Consider the following 12,876-nt stretch of genomic DNA (forward strand, 5'->3'; position numbering starts at 1 on the left):
TTTGGCCAGTACCCGCTGAACTGATCAAATACCAATCAGCGTATGGTCAGCATTAGGGTGAGCAAACTTAGGCTATTTCAACCCTAAATAAGACCACACAGCTTCAATCAGCATAGTAATAGTCTTTTGGAGAGATTTCCATAGCAGGTGTATCATTCTGATTATATGCATTAGAGGGTAAGAATTCTTCAGCAGCTGCCACCTTATCCAGTACCTGAAGTTAGAGAGGTGGTAGGAGGGGCATGGCTGTGACCCCTGTAGCCTAAGACCTCAGCAAGGCTAGAAATTCTGCCCATGAACTTCTCTCTGGACAGGAAGGAAGATGCACATGTGGCCAAAGGGCTAAATTACCAGAGGAGGGCAGAGAGTCAGAACAGGGCCAACCATCAGAGGAGACATAACCAGGGCCCTGAACTAATGTACTAGAACCTTCAATAGAGCTAAAGGCTGAACCTGAGCTATGAGCCCATCTTACTCCTAATCTTTCCACTTTTAGTCTGCCATGTGTGTGGATAAACGTCCCTGATGGGGTAACCACAGCTTCTGCAGCAGTAATTTGGGGGGATGCCTTGGTGCAAAGCACCTGTAGGCAACTGTAATCTAGGATCAGCAAAAGTAAGCTACTATTTGTGTGCCCTCAGGAATGAGAACCAGGATATTTTGCTCAGCTGGTGTCATGAATCCAAAGAAGAAAATACAGGGCATGCACATGCAGTAACCTTCCTCAAAGCATGGAAGCATGTACACAGAATGCATTTAAGGCTTTACAAATGCTGTAACACTGCAAAGGGGCAGGGCAGCGTGACAGAGGACAGGGCAAATGGTGCTACAGAGACCAAAGTGATTAACCCTCGCCATCCTGAAATGTTTAACCATTCTACCCTAACAGGGACAATGGTCTCCGCACACACTCCAAAAGGAGACTAAAATGGGTACCCAGAGAGAATGTTGAAAGGGCTTCTGTCCTGTACTGACCAAACTCAGTAACATAAAAAAACAGGGATTTAACTATATCCTGGCACCATCCTGCACAAAGGGGATACACCCAGAGAGGTCTTCAAAGCAGACCACAGCTCTGGACCTGTAAAGCATCCTGTGGCCAATTCCTCACAAGAGGAGCTAAGAGGAGCACCCACAGATGGATTCAGTGTGAATCAGCATTACAGGCCGGCCTCACATCTTCCAACAGCAGGGTTCCAGATACGGTCTCTCTAAGACTCTGCCAAGGAATTCAAAGATCTGGAAGCTGCATAAAAAGCCACAGTGATTACAGTGAAACTGAATAATGAAGGAGTCATCATGAAAGAAATCAGTGTGAAAGAGAAAAAACCTCTGTGTAAGAGGTTAAGCTTCTCTCAGTATGGAAAGATCCATTAAAGCGGTTGTATACTCAGTAAAAAAAAAAAAACCCTGCAGGACAAAGGCATACTAGCTCATTATAAAATACTTACCTTAAAACGATGCCTCGACATGGTCGTCTGGACAATGCTAAGGGTGCTGTCATGTTGCCTCGGCGTCTCTTCCTGGTTCTGCGGCTTCGGCGCTGTGAGTGGCCAGAGCCGCGATGACGTCATGCGCGCGGGAGTTTCACTTTCCAGCAAGGACCGGCAAAGAGCTCTGAAGGTCCGCCGGACCTTCAGAGCACATGCGCCGCTTAAGTCAGCGGCTGCATGCAGGGCGAATGTCTCCTAAACTGTGCAGGTTTAGGAGATATTAATTGTACCTACAGGTAAGCCTTATTATAATTGCCAATGTCTTTTGAGTACAAGAATACTATGAGTAAGATCTGCACCTAGCATGCAAAGTGGTGGCAAATGCCAATATCCTAAAATACAGTGTTGCACATGGGTCAAAAATATCCATTTACCTTTATAGTCTGCCACTAAATTTGCTTACATCTTTACTCTCCTTAAACTCCTAATTGCTACTTCTCAATCATGGAGATTTGCTTTATGAAGAAAGATAGAAAAAATATGGGAAAAAAAATCTAGCTGTTGTAGCAATATTTCCAGGCATTGGGCCTGATGTGGGTCTGCCATGGTCACTGGTAACACCAACAGCACATTTAAGCTGATTGCCCAGTCCAGCATCTTTGGTTTGTTTTGTGTATTTTATATGGGGATGGGAGAAGGGAATGAGTGGGATACTCCTCTGGCTCAACTAGGTACAAATTGGGACACTTGTACCTAATGCCTTTCAGCGCTGACTTGACGCCGGCTGGATGCCAACCAACGCTTGCTTGCGCTTGAAATCACTGACTTTCTGAACTGTATCAAAAACTGACTTCTGACACTCTGGTTAGCTCAAAAGTCCTTGTCTGTACTGAACTAACTTTTGACGCTCTGGATAGCTCAAAAGTCTTTGACACTGCTCCCTCCAGTCCTTCCTGACTGAGGTAGCCTCTTGTAATGCTGCTGCAACTCTTAACACTGTACACTCTGCACTTCAGGGCCCAACCACTGGCACCCCCTTTTACTCTTTAAGGTCAACACTGGCAACCCCTTTACTTTGCTCCTGCATTGGCTAGCTAGCTAACTCCTGGATCCCCCTGACCTTCTCCGGAGTGGTCCCCTCTCACTAGGCAGACCCCCAGGGGCAGTTTGCAGTACTCACGACTGGTAATGCTTTCCTGAAACTTGTCCCCTCTCAGCTCCGCTGGTCCTCGGCACACCGGATCCTCTCTGCAGCTCAGCTCAGCCCTGTACACCCTCAGACAAGCCATTTGGGATACCCGATCCTTCCTGTCAGGAGGAGAGGCAGCCATACCCTCCATCCTGGGACTCTGCTTCCCAACAAAGACAATCTGTCATGTGCTCCCCACAGACTTATATCCTCTCCCAGAATGCTCTGTGGCAGAATCTGCCCTTCCAGGATGGATACAAGCCCTGGTGTGTTATTGGTCAGATTTCCTCCACTGCCCAATGAGAGCCCTCATTGGGACACAGTGGGGAGACTCCCCAACTCAACAGGCACACCTAGCTGAAAATCATGACCCTGCTGATAAGCAGACAAGACCTACTACACTTTACCTAGCACCTACAGTGTTTTTTTATGCAATTGGTGAAATCTCACATGCCAACTTCAAAATATATGGTAAAATAATTATAGTAAAAGCCTAAAGTCAAATTTAGCCTAACAATTTATTAAAGTTGTTTTTGTCTTTCAATTTTATATTTTATTGCACACAAACCGTGTACAAATATAGTGCAGCACAAAATGAAAATACATTTTTTTTTTGTGCTTTTAACAAAACTTTCATTAGAGAAGAATAGGAATTCTTCTCTCCAATCACATTGTGATCTCTTGTCTTTGCACTGACATTCTGATGACACCCTCTTAAAAAATCACTTACCTCCATGAGGAAAAAATTGTGAGTAGATCTGTTTAAATGTGTCTTCATTAACAACTCCACAAGGACATTCCTTAAAAGATAAGAAAAAGAAAAGGTGAGCAATTAGATAAAATGTGTATTCAGACTACATACAAGGAATTTTTTATATTGGTGAAGATGGCTGTAAAACTTTTTGAAGAACCCTTGTATTATACAAACCCACAAGATCCAGCTGTTGCTGCACCACAGTGTTTATTGGTGTGTTAAATTCACATGGTTTATCGAAAATTACATGGCAGTTTTGGACCATCCATTTAAAACATGTGACATACTGAAGCAGAGTATGATCCCCTCCCTTCAGAGACTGGGCCGTAGGGCAGTATTCCAACATGATAACGACCCCAAACACACCTCCAAGATGACCACTGCTTTGCTAAATAAGCTGAGGGTAAAGGTGATGGACTGGCCAAGCATGTCTCCAGACCTAAACCCTATTGAGCATCTGTGGGGCATCCTCAAACGGAAGGTGGAGGAGTGCAAGGTCTCTAACCTCCACCAGCTCTGTGGTTTCGTCATGGAAGAGGACTCCAGTGGCAGCCTGTGAAGCTCTGGAGAACTCCATGCCCAAGAGGGTTAAGGCAGTGCTAGAAAATAATGGTGGCCACACAAAATATTGACACTTTGGGCCCAATTTGGACTTTTCCACTTAGGGGTGTACTCACTTTTGTTGCCAGCAGTTTAGACATTAATGGCTATGTGATGAAATATAGTAATCAAAGGTAGAGTGATTACCTATAGCGCTTGCTGAAGTGTGTCAACCAAGTGATATAAATATAAATACAGTATAGCAATGTAAAACACTCTAAATATTAAATGCTAATTAATATAAATACTGTGCTTATTAATATAGGAAGGTTATTAAAAAATATATATAATAATTAATAGCTGAAATACATGTGCACAAACATTTACTAAATTGTTGATAAACAGTCCATATTATGGTAGCATCCACCAAAAAAGTGACTTCTAAGTGAAAAAACAGTCCAAAAATTGTGTAGATAAATAATAAAGTGCAGGTGCTCCTTTTTCCTCTTCCCAGGTTTCCCTTCACCGTAGAAAATAGGTAAATTTCAAACTCACCAGAAAATGTGGGTCCTATATGCCTTACGGCATTAAGACCAACCGTGCTTAGGAGACACTCTCCAGGTCCAGGTGCGTCCCTCCTGGCGGGTAAAGATATCCCTCTGCAGTACCACTTCCACTGCTAGCCGTCTCCAAAGTGGTTATATCTCCTCAGAAACCCAATAACCCCTTCTTGGGTACAATAATCCTCCTTTTGGGTCACCTCCAGCCACGGGGGTATGTTAAACGAATAAAAAAACGGAAAGTGCAGTACTGTTTTAAATGGTTTTAATATTGCACAAACCCCTGTCACTCCAAACAAATACAGTCCCAAAGGTGATAAAAACAGGTGTAAAGGAAACAGGGGGGAGTGGCCTGGAGAGGACGAGATGTGAGGACGTGTGAGAAGGAGCTCCCGCTAACCCCTCTCCCGGACCTATCCGACACGGCACAGCTATAGCGGCATGCTAACGACTAACACGGCCAGGAACCGCCCAGTGACTCGCTCGACCAGCGAACGACCAGTGGCGGACAGGCGCCAGCCACAGAGGAAGTCGGACGGCGGTATTCAGCGATACTTTCAAAATTATCTACCCGGAGCACCTGTAACAAAGATGGCGGCGGCGCGTGGGGGTGCACAGTCCAAACAGAGCGTGCAGCAGCGAGTAGAGAAAGGAGAAAAGCTGCCGGAAGAGAGCCCAGCAAACCTTGTGGAGATGGGGAGAGAAGCCGAAGCAGTCCTCGGTAACCAGCAGGAGAGTAGTAACCCAGAAATTAAGGACTTACTGAAAGCTCTCCCGACAAAAACAGAGATTGAAGCTCTGATCTTGAGGATTGAGGAAACACACCAGCGAGACATACAGGAGCTCCGCAAGGATATGACCCAACTGACCAACAAAGTTACCTCAAATGAAGCGGAAACCATACGTGTAAAAGATCAAGTGGCTGATGTGAAGAGAACCACAGAGACACTTCTAGAGCTCACTATTAATATGCAGCTTCGTATTGAGGACTCAGAAGATCGGAGCCGCAGAGGGAATTTAAAGCTGAGAGGTGTACCAGAAGTGGAAGGGGAAAACCTGCAGGAGAAGGTGAGAGACATTTTTTTAAAAGTGCTTGCCCCTACCTCCCACCCTGCGGCCCCCTTGGAAATAGACAGGGTCCACAGAGTAGCAGGGTACAGACATATAGACCCTAGCAGACCTCGTGATATTGTATGCAAGATCCATCATTATACACAAAAAGAGGAGATCCTTCGCAAAGCCTGGGATATAGGCATAATCGAAATCGCAGGGACTAAAATAAAAATACTCCCGGACTTGTCTAAAAATACTTTATATCGCAGATCACTACTACGGCCAGTACTGGATAGAGCCAAGCAGCTGGGCTTTAGATATAGATGGGGTTACCCGCTGGCGGTAACCTTTTTCAAAGAAAGAGACATGTTTGTTCTGCGCACCCCGACAGATCTACCCAGTTTATTTGAATTTCTTGGTACTGAACCTGTCCGGGTGGAGGACTGGTGCGCAATTGACCCTAGGAAAATGGGGTATTTAAACTGGAACCCCCTCAAAGGGGGGATGAATGGAAACAGAAATAGAAAAGCACGGACCCAAGAGGCTCGAGAGACTGGAGGATCAAACTGAAGGAAAAAGCGGAAATGAAAAATGATGTAGGAATGTCACCACAGGGACTCTTTTTTTTGGGTTCCTTTTTTTTTATTTTTTTTTTTTTTTTTTATATATATTTTTCAATATAAACCCCTTCCCACGATAGGGACCAAGAGACATTCGCCCCTTCACACCCTCGTATAAAATTTATTCCCAGTGAATTTGATACATATTTTTTTTTAAAAACATTTGAAAAAGAGGGGTTTTTTTTTTTTTTTTTTTTTTTTTTGGTGTGTTGTTTGTTTTTTCTTTTGTACTTACTTTAATAGAGCACAAGAGTCACGAATCACGACTTTGGAGAGTGTAGGGGGCCCTTATGGGATATGAAGGGTCTGTGTTTTAGTTTGTTGTATAACATTTTTTTTTTTTTTTCTCTCCCCTCTTTTGGGGGTGTTTTATTGGTTTGGGTTGTGTGAAGCTACATACTACATTTTTTTTTTTTTTTTTTTTTTGAGCACACAATTAGTAGATGATCTTCTAATTGAAGTAGGTGGGGTAAGACAGCAGGGAGCTGCCTGCACATTTATAATATTGCAAATTGTTGTAAAATTGATTCACGAATAGCATCACGGGTTTTCTTTTGGAATACATATGGAATACATATGCCTAAAGGACCATTTTTTCTGGGTCCCTAAGAAGGGTGAAGATCACGGAGAGAGAAGGAGGGTCACCTCCCTTTTTTTTTTTTTTTTTTTTTATGCCCCTGGGATAGCAGTATATTACAGATATTTTTCAGAAAGTGTGAAGGGTGGTGAAAGAATAGATTAACTACCGGTAGGTTTGAAGATCTTGTAGGGGGGGAGAGGGGGTGACAGTGGTAGCATTGTGAGAGTGGAGGTGGGGTGGGGAGGAGGGGGGGGAGAGGGGACAGAGGAGTTCACCCCCTCTCCTTCCCTTCTCCTTCCCCCTTTCTGTTTTTTGTTTTTTCTTTTTGTTTGTTTTTGTGACCAGCATGTTAATAAACCAATAGAGGGCGTGACAGGCACTGGAAACAGTACCTGGAGTTAGGGGACATTGTATTAGGGAAGAGGGGATCGGAATAGACTGGGGGAAATATACAGACCTCTATTATTTACAAATCAAATTTATTTGGCTCCTTTTTCTCTTTCTTTTTACTATCGAGGGCTCTGTCTCCTTTTTCCCCCTTTTTTTTTTTTTTTTTCCTTTTTTTTTTTTTTTTTTTTTTTTTTGTGGATCGTAGGCGAACGGCCATTAAATTGCTTAAGTCAAGATTTGATTGACTGAATGATTTTTAAGAGGGGATAGAAATGGGACCCCCTTCCCCTGGTTTTTTCTTTTTTTTTTTTTTTTTTCTTATTTCTCCTCGAGATCAGTATGTTGATAAGCCAATAGAGGGCGTGGTAGGTATCGGAAACAGTATATGGAATGAAGGGGACATTATATTAGGGAAGAGGGGAACGGAGCAGACTGGGGGTAATACACAGACCCCTTTCATTTTCATATTAAACTTAGTAGCTCCCACTTCTCTCTCTTTTTACTATCAAGGGCTTTGTTTTCCTCTTTTTTTTTTTTTTTGTCCCCGGGGGCATAGGCGCAACGTAACGCTTATTTCCAATTTCCCCCCTCCTCCTTTTGTTGTGATACAGAGGGAGGTCGGGAGAAAAACAGGCCGGGAGAAGTAGATAGAAAAAAGGAATGAATTTAGACATGCCGAAGATTATGGAAATGATCAGTGTCGGTGTTTGGGAGAGGGAAGGGAGAGTGGTATTCTCTAATCCAATCCAACCATAACCCCATTTAGGAAATAGCTCATAGAACCAACATAGTTTGGATGAGCTACCCAGCGTAAAGCTATTTAGCGACCTCTCTAAAGTTGAGAGGCCAAGAGGGTACCTCCCCTTCTCCCCCCCTGCCCTCCTTAAATTTAATTCTTTTTTTTTTTTTTTCTTCTCCCCTCTCTCTCTTCCACTCCTCGCCTTTTGAGCAATGGAAAACATAAGAATTTTATCCATTAATGCAAAAGGCCTGAACACTCCAGAGAAAAAGAGAATCTAGCTGGACGATCTGAATAGATCTAGGGTAGATATTGCAATGGTGCAGGAGACACACTTCAGAGAGGATAAATGTCCAAAGCTTGGTAATAACTCCTTCCCCATAGTATATCACTCTACCAACTGGGAGGCAAAGTCAAAGGGCGTATCCATCCTTCTATCAAGGAACATACCTTGGAAATGTACCCAAATTATGAGCGACCCAAATGGACGCTATCTGTTTGTGAAAGGGACTATAAGAGAGACCATAGTTACACTAGCTAACATGTATGTCCCAAATGTAAAACAGGATTGCTTCTTGAGGAGGAGCATGGATACACTTAATGACTTCAGAGAGGGCCATTTAATAATAGGGGGGGATATGAATATACCCTTGATCCCTTCAGAAGACACATCAAGGGGCATATCATCAATTCCGCCTAGAGTAAGAAAGCAGTTCGCTAAGACACTACAAGAGGGACAATTAATAGACGCATGGCGTATAATGCACCCAAGAGAAAGAGATTACTCATTCTATTCCTCTTTACATCAACAATATTCCCGCATAGATTACTTTTTAATCCCACACAATCAATTACACGCAATAAAAGACATAGTGATAGGCTCAGCAACTTGGTCAGACCATGCCCCAATTACAATAACTTACGACTTACCAGACAAAAGAGAAAGGAGAGAAACAACGTGGAGATTGAATGAAAACCTTCTACAAGACCAGGTGACAATGACAGAAGTTGAATCAGAAATGGAATTTTTTTTTTTAACCAATACTATTGTAGATTCAGACCCAGGGATAATATGGGAAGCGCATAAAGCAGTTATAAGAGGTATTTTCATTAAGCACGGGGCTAGGATCAAAAAACAACGAACTAAACAACTAGAACAGTTACTCCAACTGCTAAATAAAGTAGAAGCGAAACATAAACATGCACCATCAGAGGAGGGAAAGGCAGAACTTCTGAAGATAAGAAGGGACATCAACGAACTTCTAGCCTTTAGAGTTAAAGCAGCAATTCAAAAATCCAAAAGGATCACATATGAATCAGGGGATAAATGTGGGAAGTTATTAGCAAAATCACTTAGAGATCAAAACTTGACAACTTATATTCCACATTTAGTAACGGATGCAGGACAGAAACTCACATACCCTAAACAGATAACTCAGGAATTCAAAAAATATTATGAAACATTATATAATTTAAAAACCCCCATAACCCCACAATCTCAAATGGAGGAGTACGTACAAATCTCACAAATGCCCCAGCTGTCTGAAGAGGAGAGTAAGATACTTGAGTCACCAATTACATTAACAGAGATAATGGAGACTATAAAAAATACGAAAGTTGGGAAGGCGCCGGGACCTGACGGGTTTACGATTCATTATTATAAGAAACTAATTCCATACCTGAAAGAATTCATGAAAGACATGTTTAACGCGTGGGGGGCAGGGAAAACAATCCCCAAAGAAACTATACATGCACATATTTCGGTAATCCCCAAGGAGGGTAAAGACCCCACCTCGTGTAAAAGTTACAGACCAATTTCCCTGTTGAACACGGATTTTAAAATTTTTACAAAGATCTTAGCAGTTAGACTACAGAAATATTTGACGAAATTGATCCATCTGGATCAGGTGGGATTTGTCCCAAGCCGTGAGGCGAGGGACAATACGACCAAGTTGCTGAGTCTATTACATATAATCCACCAAAATAAAATACCAACCGTTCTACTTAACACCGACGCAGAGAAAGCGTTCGATAGGGTACGGTGGGAGTACATGTTCGTAGTCCTTCGTTACATAGGAATAGGGGAAAAAATGTTAAGATGGATAAAACAGAGTTACTCAACCCCCTCAGCAAAAGTAAAAGTAAATGGAATTCTTTCTACAGAGTTTTTAATTACAAACGGAACGAGACAGGGATGTCCCCTGTCCCCGCTCCTGTTCGTATTATCATTAGAACCGTTCCTGTGTAGAATCCGAATGAACCCAGACATTTCGGGTATCAAAGTGGGGAAGGACCAATATAAATTATCAGCGTATGCCGACGACGTTCTATTTTCGATTACAAAGCCAGTTATATCACTTCCTAATTTATTAACCGAACTAGGGAAGTACGGAACTCAATCTAATATGAAGATAAACTTTATTAAATCCGAAACAATGGGAATAGAATTAGCAGGGACACTTCAACAACAATTAAGGGCCAATTTTAAGTTGAACTGGACAAAGACGGCTTTAAAATATCTAGGGACGTTAATTACTTCAAAAATCTCACAATTGTTTAAGATGAATTTCATTCCCCTATCAAAATCCATAAATGCATTATTACAAAAGTGGAAAGGAGGAATGTATTCATGGATGGGAAGGTGCAATATAATTAAAATGAGTGTTTTACCAAAATTTCTGTATATTTTCCAGGCACTTCCCATCCACATTCCACCTCGATACTTGTCCCAGATTGAAACCATGATAATGGATTTTATTTGGAAATCAAAACGCCCCAGGGTAGGGAAGAAATATTTATTTAAATTCAAAACAGATGGGGGGCTGGCGATTCCGAATATGAAGAGATATTATCATGCCGTTCAATTAGGCAGAATGATTGATTGGTGTCGACATAGAGAATATAAGTTATGGCCGAACATAGAGCAGGCACAATGTGAGGTATCACTGAAAAGAGCCCCCTGGTGTCATAAGAACTTGCCAACAGCTATTAAGAATCACCCTGTTATAGGAAACACGATTAAAATATGCGCAAAAATATTTAAACAAGACAATCTTATACGGGAGAATTCCTTACTATACCCGGTCCTGGGGAACCCCCTCTTTGAGCCAGGGTGTCAAGACAGGAAGTTTAAGGCTTTAGCAGAAAGGGGAATCTTTCAGATTCTTGATTTCCCCTCAGACACAGGATGGGTGACCACAGATGAGTTAACAGATGGGTCAGGCCATTTTGGCCTAGACTCATGGAGGGCTTTTCAGTTACGCCACTTTCTGGGAACATTGAAAGCCCCCCTCAGGGAGATAAAGAGGTAACACCCTATGAAAAAATATGTACCCAAAATGGAATACTGGAACATACTATATCCAAAATGTACTCCTTGTTAATGACATCAGTGGTACAGCATAAATTCCCTTTCTTGAGGGAGTGGGAAAGGGAAATGGGTATTACTTTCTCACCAGAACAAGAAAATCAAATAATTAAGTCAGTATTTGCTACCTCAATGTGTGCTAGAATTCAAGAAATGAATTATAAAATTTTTTCCAGGTGGTATTATACTCCGGTTAAAATGAATAAAATCAGAGAGAGGCACAATGCTTCATATATTCTGGGCATGTCCTAAATTAGAAATGTATTGGGAACAGATTTTGAAGATAATACAGAAAATTACGAAAAGCTATATCCCCAAAGAACCGGCTTTGTTTCTGCTCCACGTCTCTAGCATACCGATACAAAATTATAATAAATCTATTATACCACATTTAATAAATGCAGCCAGGACATGTATTCCTCTCAGGTGGAAAGAGACTGAGCCACCTAACATAATTATGTGGTTCAGGAAGGTGGAGGAAATAAATAACTTGGAAAGCTTGGTCTTTTCCGCCCGCCAACAAACTGATAAATATGAGAAGAAATGGAAACAATGGATAGATTACGTAAACTCAGGAGAAGGAAAACTTTAAAATACAGAGAAAGAATTAGATATAATGGATAAATAAGTATAAGGAGAGGGTTCGGGAGATGAGGAGAGAGGGGAGGGGAAATTAAGGGGAAAGGGAAAATTTTTTTTTTTTTTTTTGGAGGTGGGGAGGAGGGGAGAGAGGGAAAAGGATTGAAATGGGAGATTTGGGTTCGGTTATAGAATGCCTAAGGAAGACTATGGTCACTTTTGAGTCTAACCGAATATTTTGAAATTTGTAATCGTGAAAGTTGAAATGTTCGGCTATAGAATGTTTAAGGAAGGCTATGGCTCTTTTTGAGTTGAACTGAATATTGTATAATTTGTAACTGTGAAAGTTGGAATGTATTGAATACAGTGTATACGTAACTGAACTTAAAGAAATAAAGAAATAATTTGAAAAAAAAAACAGGTGTAAAATATTCAAAAGCATCAATAAAAAGCAGATAATATCAAACGGTGAGGCAAACGTGGGTAAAATCCATAAAACCGAGCAAAAAACGCCGTCATACACGTGGGCTGCAAGTGGAGAGCGGTAGTTCCGGCTTGTGCTCCACTGAGCCCGTATGACGTCACGACGTGCGTTCCAACTAACGCATTTCGTCATTGGCTAGACGTCTTCAGCTATTATTATATATATTTTTTAATAACCTTCCTATATTAATAAGCACAGTATTTATATTAATTAGCATTTAATATTTAGAGTGTTTTACATTGCTATATTTATATCACTTGGTTGACACACTTCAGCAAGCGCTATAGGTAATCACTCTACCTTTGATTACTATATTTCATCATTAGCACTAGCACTTTACTATAGCAGCTGCAATTTATTTATTCACTTTATTAATTGATATTTACATTTATTGTTACTATCACCACTAGGTCCTAAACACCTTTATAGGTCCTCAATTAGCGCGGGTAATATACTTTGTATATTTTTTTCCTATTAATGGCTATGTGTTGAGTTATTTTGAGGGCACAGCAAATTTACACTGGTATGCAAGCTGTACACTCACTAAAAGTCACATTGTAGCAAAGTGTCATTTCTTCAGTGTTGTCA

General features: G+C 41.5%; 1 protein-coding gene across 2 annotated transcripts in view; it reads right to left on the reverse strand.

Annotated features, from left to right (window-relative positions):
• KCNIP1 (potassium voltage-gated channel interacting protein 1) overlaps nucleotides 1-12,876 on the reverse strand; it is a 390,322-nt gene that overhangs the window by 147,532 nt on the left and 229,914 nt on the right. For both annotated transcript variants that reach the window (XM_082255328.1, XM_082255327.1), the window contains one exon: nucleotides 3,353-3,422. In XM_082255328.1, coding sequence (XP_082111454.1) covers nucleotides 3,353-3,422 — 70 coding nt within the window. The remainder of the gene's footprint in view (nucleotides 1-3,352; nucleotides 3,423-12,876) is intronic.

Source organism: Pelophylax lessonae (assembly GCF_965119305.1).
Source record: "Pelophylax lessonae genome assembly, chromosome: 4".
NCBI lineage: Eukaryota > Metazoa > Chordata > Amphibia > Anura > Ranidae > Pelophylax > Pelophylax lessonae.